Genomic DNA, 12,637 nt, shown 5'->3' on the forward strand with positions numbered 1-12,637 from the left:
AAACCGGCTCAGTTCTCACTTGTCACCAAACCGCCTCAGTTCTCACTTGTCACCAAACCGCCTCAGTTCTCACTTGTCACCAAACCACCTCAGTTCTCACTTGTCACCAAACCGCCTCAGTTCTCACTTGTCACCAAACCACCTCAGTTCTCACTTGTCACCAAACCGCCTCAGTTCTCACTTGTCACCAAACCGCCTCAGTTCTCACTTGTCACCAAACCACCTCAGTTCTCACTTGTCACCAAACCGCCTCAGTTCTCACTTGTCACCAAACCTCCTCAGTTCTCACTTGTCACCAAACCTCCTCAGTTCTCACTTGTCACCAAACCACCTCAGTTCTCACTTGTCACCAAACCGCCTCAGTTCTCACTTGTCACCAAACCGCCTCAGTTCTCACTTGTCACCAAACCTCCTCAGTTCTCACTTGTCACCAAACCGCCTCAGTTCTCACTTGTCACCAAACCGCCTCAGTTCTCACTTGTCACCAAACCACCTCAGTTCTCACTTGTCACCAAACCGCCTCAGTTCTCACTTGTCACCAAACCGCCTCAGTTCTCACTTGTCACCAAACCTCCTCAGTTCTCACTTGTCACCAAACCGCCTCAGTTCTCACTTGTCACCAAACCGCCTCAGTTCTCACTTGTCACCAAACCGCCTCAGTTCTCATTTGTCACCAAACCGCCTCAGTTCTCACTTGTCACCAAACCTCCTCAGTTCTCACTTGTCACCAACCCGCCTCAGTTCTCACTTGTCACCAAACCGCCTCAGTTCTCACTTGTCACCAAACCACCTCAGTTCTCACTTGTCACCAAACCACCTCAGTTCTCACTTGTCACCAAACCTCCTCAGTTCTTACTTGTCACCAAACCTCCTCAGTTCTCACTTGTCACCAAACCTCCTCAGTTCTCACTTGTCACCAAACCTCCTCAGTTCTCACTTGTCACCAAACCTCCTCAGTTCTCACTTGTCACCAAACCTCCTCAGTTCTCACTTGTCACCAACCTCCTCAGTTCTCACTTGTCACCAAACCTCCTCAGTTCTCACTTGTCACCAAACCACCTCAGTTCTCACTTGTCACCAAACCACCTCAGTTCTCACTTGTCACCAAACCACCTCAGTTCTCACTTGTCACCAAACCACCTCAGTTCTCACTTGTCACCAAACCACCTCAGTTCTCACTTGTCACCAAACCACCTCAGTTCTCACTTGTCACCAAACCTCCTCAGTTCTCACTTGTCACCAAACCGCCTCAGTTCTCACTTGTCACCAAACCACCTCAGTTCTCACTTGTCACCAAACCACCTCAGTTCTCACTTGTCACCAAACCACCTCAGTTCTCACTTGTCACCAAACCTCCTCAGTTCTCACTTGTCACCAAACCTCCTCAGTTCTCACTTGTCACCAAACCTCCTCAGTTCTCACTTGTCACCAAACCTCCTCAGTTCTCACTTGTCACCAAACCTCCTCAGTTCTCACTTGTCACCAAACCTCCTCAGTTCTCACTTGTCACCAACCTCCTCAGTTCTCACTTGTCACGAAACCTCCTCAGTTCTCACTTGTCACCAAACCTCCTCAGTTCTCTCACAACAAACAAGCTTTCCTCAAATATGTTGCCACCCTCCACTAGCACCGAACCTCGTCTTCCTGACAACCCTCCACCCCTTGAGGCGTTATGCTCAACCCCTTCCATCAGATGATTGCAGCTCCGCCCCTTGCCTGGAATAATCCCTTTGCTTTCTGCTTTCTTCTTCTGGGCTGGGGCCTGATGCGAACTCTGTTCTGCAGAGATGTAACCCGGGACACCTGGTGGATGTTTCCAAGAGGTTTTACACACGTTTAATTAACTTTAATCCCTCTCTATCTTATCAAAAAGACAACCCTCCCATATCATGCACATTCAAACACAACCCTTCAGCTCACAGATCCCTACTGTTCTGACAAGTCCCCTCCCCCCTACACGGTCCACATTTACTTCGAGAATGTGCTCCCCCTCCCACACCCCCGTGTGAGGCCGCGGCAACTTAGCCTATGCCTACCCATCCTCCCCCCACAAAGTTGTATTTGTACCCTGATTTTGTAACTTAAAAGATGTGGCCATGCATACGGAACCAAGAAAGCCACAGAGAGTGAGAGATAGCGATAGAGTGAGGGAGAGAGAGGGCGAGAGAGAGAGAGAGAGAGGGGGGGTGAGAGAGAGAGGGTGAGAGAGAGAGGGTGAGAGAGAGAGAGAGGGTGAGAGAGAGAGAGTGAGAGAGAGAGAGAGAGGGTGAGAGAGAGAGAGAGAGAGAGAGAGAGAGAGAGAGAGAGAGAGAGAGGGTGAGAGAGAGAGAGAGAGAGAGGGGGTGAGAGAGAAGGGGTGAGAGAGAGAGAGGGTGAGAGAGAGAGGGTGAGAGAGAGAGGGTGAGACTTTGACTTTTGAGTCTTTTTATTATAAAAATATAAAAAGTAACAATATACGTGTTTTACAATCAAATCAATACTGCCAACAAAAAAGAAGAACCACCAAATGATCATCAAATAAGAAACATAATCAGTATCTCATAACAGTATTTTCAATTCGTTTTCTTCAACTCCACAAAAACCACCGACACACCAAGTATCAATAAAGTTTTGAAGATTTCCGGTCACGTTGGAAAAGGTAAACTCAAGTTTCAATCTTGCTGAGACCAATGCATTAAAAGACAACATGATATTGCAGTGCTCTGTCGGTTTGCCAGATAGTTTATCTTTTCTTGTTAAATAAACAGCAAGTTTCGCAGTTGCTATTAGGAAACTAAACAGTTTAGATACAGGATCTTGTTTAGGGGCAAAACAAAAGATGAAATTTCTCAAAGAAAAAGTAATATGCATTTTGTGTGCAATATAATTCAACCAATGAAACAAAGGAAATAATCGTACACAGTCTATGAATGCATGAAACAAATCTTCATTGACTGCACAGAAGGGACAACAAACAGATACAGGAGAAAAATGTCTAATAAACATGTTGGAGGGAACAATCCAGTGGGCCAAACGCCACTGGAGATCACCTGTTCTTTTGGATGTGGGCTCACTGTACATGGCTTCCCAGATAGGTTCGGAGGGGGGTCCTCCGGGTAACAATCCTTTCCATCGGGTAACTCCATTTAGCGACGGGTTCCCATTTAACAGCTTGAGGCACATCTTGTAGATGCCCTTGCTGTCCATTGTCTGGAAAAGCTTTGACCCATCGCTAACAGGGGGCAAATCGTTTTGAATGGGTTCAACAATTAATTTAGGCACTGTCGGCTCATTTGGATCTTCTTCTGTACCTCGAGTCCAAGTTAGGCCAAGTTGCCGTCCCAACTGAATCATTTTCCTCAAAATTTTTGCAATCATCCTATGGGACCAAATCCCTGTCAGGTCGGCGATTTCACTTACGGATTTCCAACCATACCCTGAGTCATGTCGGAGATGCCGCACCTTCACAATACCAGCTGCTATAAAGTGTTGGCAAAAATCTCGACTCTTTGGAATGTCGGGAAAGAGAGGGTTATAGAACAAAGGCTCGTGTGCCAGCATTTTCGTTACATATGTGTCCGCCTGACGACTCACAGAAAGGCTCTGCCAGGCATTTAAGAGGCTTTGGTAAAAAGCAGGGAGAACCGATATGTCGACATGCTGGAGGTTCATTTGAAAGAGTTCAAACCCGTACCCGAGCCTACCCGCTCGCTGCAGTACAAGGCGTGCAGGGAGCCGGCCTGGCAGATGTTCCATGTAGAGGAGACGTTGAATGGACCGCAGCCGGAAGGCCATTAGGCGGGCTTTGATGTCGACGAGGTTGTGGCCACCCTCAGCCGAGGGGCGACATATCACATCGGGTCGTAGCCAGTGGTAGCCTCCCCAGAAGAAGTCCACCAGTTTGCCCTGGAGTGCTTTGAGTAGGGCCTCCGGCGGTTGCAGGCAGATGAACTTATGCCACAACATTGTGGCAACTAAGTTGTTGATCACTAGCACACGGCCCTTGAAGGACAAATGAGGTAAAACCCTTTTCCATCGGTTCAATCTTTCTCCCACTTGCTCAATTACCCCGTCCCAATTTCTTTGAGCATACTGTGGGGAACCAAGGAATATGCCCAAGTACTTAATTCCCTCACTTCCCCACAGCAACCCTGCGGGGAGGGATGGGGGCGGCTGCGGTACAGGCTGAAGAAGGTTGCGATAAAGGGAGGGTATCCATAACGTCTTGCTCTTGTTCCAATTGATTTTTAAAGAGGAGGCAGCGTGAAACTTTGACAGGCACTCAACAACGATATCGATATCATCCTTATCTTTTACAAAGATGCAGACTGCATCTTTTACAGTTTTACATCATCTGAACATTTTACAAAGTTGGTTGCAATGCGATGAAGAAGAATCCATCTGTTCCGCCATTTGTGGCGGTGTCATCGATGGCGGTGTACGCTAACCTCATCAGTTGGTGCACAGCCCACCACCTTTGGAAACGGATGCATCCTGTCTGCTGAGTACCCCAGCTCAACCAGCTGGTCCCTGCTCTCAAATGTTGTGTTTGTGTCCTTCCCCCTCTCTCCCCATCTTGTCTACCGCTCCCGATGTTATTTGTTTTATGTGTCTGTTTGTCTTTCTGTGTGATTAATGTTCGCTCTTTCACGAGCCTCGATCTTGTATACAAAAAAAAAAAAAAAAAAAAAAAAAAAAAAAAAAAAAAAAAAAAAACGTCATCCGCATAAGCACATAGGGTTAGCGGTGCACTCATGGGAGTGAGTGCTATTCCAGAAATCTTCTTTCTCAGTAGATTGAGAAGAGGCTCTAAAGAAAGAGCAAACAATAAACCAGAGACTGGGCACCCTTGCCGGACCCCTCTCCGAACCTTGATGGGGGGAGCCAGCACATTATTAATCTTAATTAAACTAAATACATCCGTGTATAGCAAGGAAATGTAGGAACGAAAGTTTGCTCCGAGGCCGCATGCCTGTAACACATGATGCATAAACTTATGGTCGATACTGTCAAATGCCTTTTCAAGATCAAGCGACATCATTCCAAAGTCTTCTTTAACACGGTTACCATCAATGAGATCTCTAATTAAAGAAATATTATCATGGATGGATCTTCCAGGAACACAGTAACTCTGTTCTGGCAGTACTAGATCACCGATAACCTTTTTTAGTCGATTAGCTAGTACTTTTGAAAAAAGCTTGTAGTCCGTGCACAGCAGGGAGATCGGTCGCCAGTTCACCAAAAGTCGGGGATCTTCAGTTTTCGGGAGCAAGCACACTACGGCTCTTCTTAGACTCAGCGGCATTATACCAGTCTGTATAGAAGTGTCCAAAACATTCAGCAACTCAGGGCCTAAAAGGTCCCAAAATGTCAGAAAGAATTCGGGAGGTAGACCGTCAATACCCGGAGCTTTCCCTGAATCCATGGCAGCAAGAGCACAGGTTAGCTCAAGGAGGGTGATTGGTAGGTCAAGCTCCAACCGTTGAGCCTCAGTTAGGGAGGGGAGGTGAGAGGTTAAATCCATCATTGTATCATTACAAACAGTCTGCTCCTCAAAAAGTTTTGTAAAGAATTCAATAATGTTTATTCTAACATCATCTTCGTTGACAACAACGTTGCCTCTTGAGTCCAAAACAGAAGAGATTAGCCGTGATGGCTTGCTTAAGGATTCTAAATGAAAGAAAGACTTGTTTGGGGTGTCTGATAACTTTACATTCTGTATTCTAAGTCTAATTAATGTTCCGGCTGCTTTCTCTTGAACTAACTCCCTTAAAAGAGCTTTCTTTACAAGCAATAACCGGTAATTGGCGTCATTGTTTTCATGAGCCAATTTATTCTCCAAATGTAGAATATCCAATTCCAACCGGGCCATTGTAATGTGCTTGTCGTTTGTGCTGTGTGATTGGAAACATTGACAAAAAACCCGAATTTGAGATTTCATGTTATCCCACCATATGCTGGATGAAGAAAAGGAAGATTTCTTTGCTACTAGACTTGCCCAGAAAACACGAAAGGCTTCCTTAAACATACCATCTTCTAGAAGTCTAACATTAAACTTCCAATAAGCGCTCCTACTTGCGGGTTGAGGAAAGGAAAGGTTTAGGGTTACCATATGATGGTCTGAAAACACGGAAGGAAAAATATTTGAAGAAACCGCAGTATTTTTAAAGGGTACGTTGATGTACCATCTGTCAAGCCTTGCCAAGGATACTCGACTATTGGCGCATCGACACCAGGTGTACTGGGATGTGCTTGGGTGGTGCAACCGCCAAACATCAACGAGGCCCATTGTGCTAAAAAAATTGGATAAGTGTACATGGGACTCAGGATGGGGTTCGGCAGAATTTCTGTCAACCGATGGGTCGAAGGTGCTATTGAAATCACCTCCGACACACACACAATGATCAAAATCAACTGATCTTAAGTGATTTATCATTGCGGTGAAGAAGGACTTACGCTCTACGCTATCACTTGGCGCATACACATTAAAAATAGTGTAATGGAAGTTATGGCTTACTAGTTTGAGAGAGCTAAGCCGACCATTTATTACCTCCTGAAAATGGCATGACTCACACACGAGGCCTGGCTTCAGCAAGAAGCCGATTCCAGCAGATGAAGCTGATAAATTGCTGAAATAGCATTGGCTCTTAAAAAGTTGATGCCAGTTATGTTCCACATTTGGTGTGATGTGAGTTTCTTGAAGTAAGATCACATCCACCTTTTTCCGTTGAAATATGTTTTTTACTTGGACCTGGCGGAGGTGTCTAGCACCACTACCGTTAATATTTAAGGTTGCGAGTTTTATAGTTTTCATCCTGTATTGATGAAATCAGCCTGTGGCTGGGAACACTCTACACCTGCACGTGTGATGAATTTTCTTAACCTGTGGTATTGTGACTTATTCAGGTCGAATTGTTCAGGCGTTTTAATTATGGATTTTGCAGTGTGGATGAATGCAGCCAAATCGTCAAAATGGTCTTTAATGACTATGTTACGCTGTCTGTACGTTTCGGCTAGAAACGACACGATGTGTTGGGGGGGTATCTGTGACTGAGATGCTGATGACTGTGACAGCTCAGTCACTTCCACCTCGTCCTCAGACTCTGACAGGTCTGATAATGTCCCACCTGGATCTTGGGCCTTACTTGCAGCTCTCACAAGCTCCTCTGGAGGCATCTCCTGAGATTTCGTTGGGTACTCTGGTGCACACTCACGAGCAGACTGGTGCTTACTTTCTTTATGTGTGCTTTGGCAAATGGCTGCAGATCTCTGCGTAGCCGGGGTTACGATTTCTGTTTGTGAGACAGAGCAATTTGTTTGGTCACCAGTCCGCTCAGCTACTGGAGGGGGGACCGGTGGGGCTTCGCGTTCAGGCTCAAAAATGGCCGCATTGTTCGGATCAATGTCGGCTTTATTCTCAGAGCTTGGGAAATCAGTAACATCTTCTTTACCACTTTGGCGTTCGATATTTTCGTTTGCTGTAAACGTTTTGCCCTCTTTTGCAGAGACAGTGTCTCTGCCCAAGACAGCCTTCTTTATCGCACCATCGGGGCTATTTGTTAGTGGTGCTTTCCGTTTTTTGGTCAGTATGACAAGTTCTTCATTCATGGGTTCGTCAGCAGTACTAGCATCACCAAGTGCCATCTCACTGGGTTTGGGTAGCACCGGGGCGTCGGGAAGCACGGTCGGGGCGTCGGGAAGCACAGTCGTGGCGTCGGGAAGCACAGTCGGGGCTTCGGGAAGCACGGTTGGGGCTTCGGGTAGCACGGTTGGGGCTTCAGGTGGCACGGTTGGGGCTTCGGGAAGCGTAGTCGGGACCTCGGGAAGCACAGTTGGGACATCAGGAAGCACAGTCGGGGCGTCGGGAAGCACGGTCGGGGCTTCAGGTAGCACGGTTTGAGCGCCAGGAAGCACGGTTTGAGCGTCGGGGAGCACGGTTTGAGCGTCGGGGAGCACGGTCGAGGCGTGAGGAAGCACGGTCGAGGCGTGAGGAAGCACGGTCGAGGCATGAGGAAGCACGGTCGGGGCGTTTTCTTTTTTACAGCCCACATTGGTGTGTCCCAATTTGCCGCACTTCGTACAAGATGCTTTGGGACAAAACCTTTTAACGTGTCCGAAGGCTCCACAAAGGAAGCACGTTAAGGTGCCTGACGAAGCGTACATTTGATATTGACGATCATTTACCGAAATTTTAAACGAGATGTTTAGTCCTGTATCGTCGCCGCGATCAGGAAGCACCATGAATACTTGTCTCCGGAAACTCATAACATGTTTCACTCGTTCATCCCGACATCCCAGGGGAATCATCGAGATTCGGGAAACAACAGTTCCATACCGGGTCAGAACAGCCATTAATTTATCATCTGTGATAAACGGAGCGACATTTGAAATAATAACTTTAATCGCCGGTGTGTCCATCGGGGAAACCATGACGAACTGCCCACCTTTCAATGACAGACCGGTACTAACAACATCATGCACGAACTTCTCGTCCGACACGAAAACAACAAACTTTTGGTTCATCCGCGACGCGGCGCGGACATTTTCATCGCCGATAACATTCCCTACAGCTAGGATAATGTCCTCGGTAGGAACACCTTCGGGAGGGACACACACGAAAGCATGCTTCCTTGTTAGGGTTTCAAACCCTTCCTGCCGTGCACGAACACTCGCCATAACGGCGATGTCTCACCTTTCCACCTTGACCAGGCGGAAAGGACACAAAATAAATAAAGTCGAAATGAAATAATGAATGATAAAGTTCACACGACGCGAGTAAGGTAAACAGCACCGACGGAGCAGGTAAACTGAACCGAACGGGTCTGCTCTCACCTTTGGGCTCTTCTCTCACTCTCTCTGTCTCAAGGGGGGGAAAGGGATACAGGTGGTAAAGAAGGACACGACAAAAGCGCGATAGGAAAGGAAGGAATGGGGGGGGGGGACAACACAACACAAGCACGGAGCTACAGCACACGAACACCAGTGCACGCCATCTTGCCACGCCCAACACACGAACGGCCAGCAGGGGGCGAGAGAGAGGGTGAGAGAGAGAGGGTGAGAGAGAGAGGGTGAGAGAGAGAGGGTGAGAGAGAGAGAGAGGGTGAGAGAGAGAGAGAGGGTGAGAGAGAGAGAGAGGGTGAGAGAGAGAGGGGGTGAGAGAGAGAGAGGGTGAGAGAGAAAGGTGAGGGATGGAGGGAGGAGAGAGAGAGACAGAGAAAGGGAGCAAGAGAGAGAGAGAGGGAGACAATGGCGTCTATACAGATGTGAAAGAAAACCCCATTTATTTACTGTATACTTAAAAAAAAAAATTCAAGTAGCTTTCCTGGCAAACCTGTTTTTCAATATCCCGTGGTTGCCCTTCCACAGCCACACGGGCAATACCCGGGAGGTCGATGAGGGTAAGATCTGGAGTGGATGACGATTCCACTTCCAATGTTATGAGCTCCTTGCTGATGCCCTTTTTAAATCCTGCAAGCATCCTCTGAGCTAAAAGGATGGATTTGGCCATGGGAGACAAAGATCGGTGAAGAATCACACAGGTTTAGTGGTTGCTTATCTCACTCCAACGTTTAAACTGAAATGGATTTTTTAAACTCATTGCATTGTCATCTATTATCCCAGTGTGTACCCAGTGTCATTTAACTCATATCCCAGTGTGTACCCTGGATTAGAATAGGTACACCGTATCCCTGTGTGTCGTAAGAGACGACTAAGAGGGTTGGCGTCAGGAAGGGCATCCGGCCATAAAAACATTGCCTCAAAAAGAGAACCATGACAATTCCAACTACATATGGGCAGGGTACAGCCCGAAGTGGAGATCGGTTTCTGAGGTTTGGGACATGGAATGTAGGGACAATGACAGGGAGATCAGGAGAAGTGGTGGAAGTATTGGTCAGAAGAAGAGTGGACATATGTTGTGTGCAAGAGACGAAATGGAAGGGAAGTGGTGTGAGAATGGTGAAGGGTAGGCAGGGACAGAAATACAAGTTTGTGTGGCAAGGGTGCCTGGAGGGCGTGAATGGTGTTGGTGTCCTGTTTTCTGAGGAGTTTGTAGACAGTGTGGTGAGTGTGACGAGAGTGAGTGATAGGTTGATGATGGTGAAAATGATGATTGGAAAGCTCTTGGTGAACGTCATCTCGGGATATGCTCCGCAGGTTGGTCGGAGCGATGAAGAGAAGGACAAGTTCTGGTGTGCGATAGAGAAGCTGATGGAAAACGTGAAAGATGAGGAAGTTGTTGTGGTAGGAGGAGACCTAAATGGACATGTGGGAAGGAGTATGGATGGTTTTGAGGGAGTTCATGGGGGTTACGGATATGGTGTGAGAAATGGAGAAGGTGAAAGGATTTTGGAGTTTGCTGATGGAGCTGATTTGTTGATTTGTAATACTCAGTTCCAGAAAGAGGATAATAAGCTTGTTACATACACGTCAGGTGGGTCGACGACAACCGTTGACTTCCTGATGGTGCGTAGGCGAGATAGGGGGCACCTCCGGGACACAAAGGTGATCCCGGGGGAGGAGGCTGTTTCACAGCACCACTTGGTTGTCTGCGACATAAGGGTGAAAGGTGCGAGGAGGGCTCGGCGGGTGAAGTACCAACGGAGAATGAAGGTGTGGAGGTTGAAAGAGGTGACAGTAAGGGAGGCATTAAAAGAGAGGCTGAGTAGGGTAGAGGATGATGTGGTTGAGCTTGAAAGTGGTTGGATGTCAATGAAAGCTAGTCTGTTGGGAGCCATTGGTGAGGTATGTGGATGGATAAAAGGACCACCGAGGCACTCGGAAACATGGTGGTGGGATGATGAAGTTGGAAAGAGGACTGACGAGAAGAGGAAGAAGTTCAAGGAGTGGCAGAAGGCGAAGGGTACGGGAGAAGAAACAGCAGAGCATGAAAGTTATCAGGCAGCCAAGAATGCTGCAAAGAAAGAGATAGCAAAGGTGCAGGAGGCACGTAGGAAAATGTTCGGAGAACGCTTGGATTCGGAAGAGGGTCAGAGAGCAGTATTCAGGATTGCAAAGCAGATAGCGAAAGAGAGGTGTGATGTGATGGGGGTGAGTTGCTTGAAGGATGAAGTGGGACAAATCGTTGTGGACCCAGATGGAATTAAAGGAAGATGGAAAAGATATATGGAAATGCTGTTGAATACAGAGAATGAATGGGATGGCAACATAGAGAGTAACCCAGTTTTAGGACCGGCAGAGAAGATAACTGAGAAGGAAGTTGAGGAAGCGATAAAAGCAATGAATAGTAGAAAAGCGGGAGGGCCGACAGGAGTTGTGGGAGATATGTTGAAGGCAGCAGGAAGCTGGGGTGTGAAGAGAATGACAGAGATCTGTAATCTGGCGGTGAAAGAAGGCCGCATTCCAGTGGATTGGGAACTGAGTACCCTCGTCCCTCTATACAAGGGGAAAGGTGACCCTCTAGAGTGTGGCTCGTACCGAGTGATAAAGTTATTGGAGCATGGAATGAAGGTATTGGAAAGGGTGTTGGAGAGGAGGATAAGGAAGAAAGTGAAGATCGACGAAATGCAGTTTGGATTTATGCCAGGAAGAGAAACGACAGACGTGCTTTTTATTGTGAGGCAGTTGCAGGAGAAGTACATGGAGAAGAGGAAGAAGTTGTTTCTTGGGTTTCTTGATCTGGAGAAAGCATTCGATAGGGTTCCACGCAAAGTATTGACATGGGCAATGAGGAAGTTAGGAGTGGAGGAATGGTTGATTAGAGTAGTGATGGCAATGTACAAAAGAGCACGCACAGCTGTAAGGACGAAGGACGGGAACATTGGTGAGTTTGAGGTGAAGGTGGGAGTGCATCAGGGGTCGGTACTAAGTCCACTACTATTTGTAGCTGTGATGGAGGTGCTGGCTCAGAACGTAAAGGAGGGTTTTACCGTGGGAGTTGTTGTGTGCAGATGATCTGGTGTTGATTGCGGAAAGTATTGTTGCGGATATGAGGATTGTATTTTTTTTATTGTGTGCTTTATTATTATTGCGTGATTCTGGCCCCTCCTGCCTCCAGTGTTGTGTAAAGGTCAAAGGGCGTTCCGGTAGTTAATTCCATAAAGCATACATTGAAGGACACTATAATACCCTTGTTCAGTAGTTTATTTCCTTATTATGTGTATCAGGGTAAGGCCTTGTCTTCCATTAAAATGACACTCCATTGCACCAAGTGAAATAGATAGATTCCCTTCATTCCCATTCCCAAAACCTCCATTTCCCCTTTCGTCATGGCCAAGCCTCAATTTGCCAATTACATCCCCTCCAAAGCCGCCATTGAACATGTGCTCGGGTCGGGGAAGAAAGGCGTGCCCGCCCGTCGTCATCAAGGGCGGAGCCAGAGGGTCGCGCGACCAACCATGGCCGAGGTGAGCACACCGATGGGCGTGTCCTGGAAGGCCGGCGGCTTAATCCCCCGGAGGCGTTATAAAAGCGCGCGCGCAAGGTCCTGCAGGGAGAGAGAGAAGGGAGGTCATCCAGCAGCGATTCTTGTCCAAGAGAAGAGATCATCCAGCAGCGATTCTTGTTCAAAGGAGATCATCCAGGGAAGCACAAAGCCTGCTATTCGTCGCCTTGCTTGCCAGCAGCAGCGTCCACAGCAGCAGCAGCAGCGGCGGCCACAGCAGCAACAACACTCAACAGCCGCTTGGGGCCTGGACGG

At 47.5% G+C, this 12,637-nt stretch overlaps 1 protein-coding gene across 3 annotated transcripts in view; it reads right to left on the reverse strand.

Moving 5' to 3' along the window:
- Window positions 1–12,637, reverse strand: part of LOC137417922 (interferon-induced GTP-binding protein Mx) — a 141,546-nt gene that overhangs the window by 73,812 nt on the left and 55,097 nt on the right. For all 3 annotated transcript variants that reach the window (XM_078773929.1, XM_078773931.1, XM_078773930.1), the window contains exon 6: window positions 9,311–9,465. In XM_078773929.1, the coding sequence (XP_078630055.1) occupies window positions 9,311–9,465 (155 nt within the window). The remainder of the gene's footprint in view (window positions 1–9,310; window positions 9,466–12,637) is intronic.

Source organism: Myxine glutinosa, chromosome 3 (assembly GCF_964187855.1).
Source record: "Myxine glutinosa chromosome 3, kmMyxGlut1.1, whole genome shotgun sequence".
In the NCBI taxonomy this organism is placed as follows: domain Eukaryota; kingdom Metazoa; phylum Chordata; class Myxini; order Myxiniformes; family Myxinidae; genus Myxine; species Myxine glutinosa.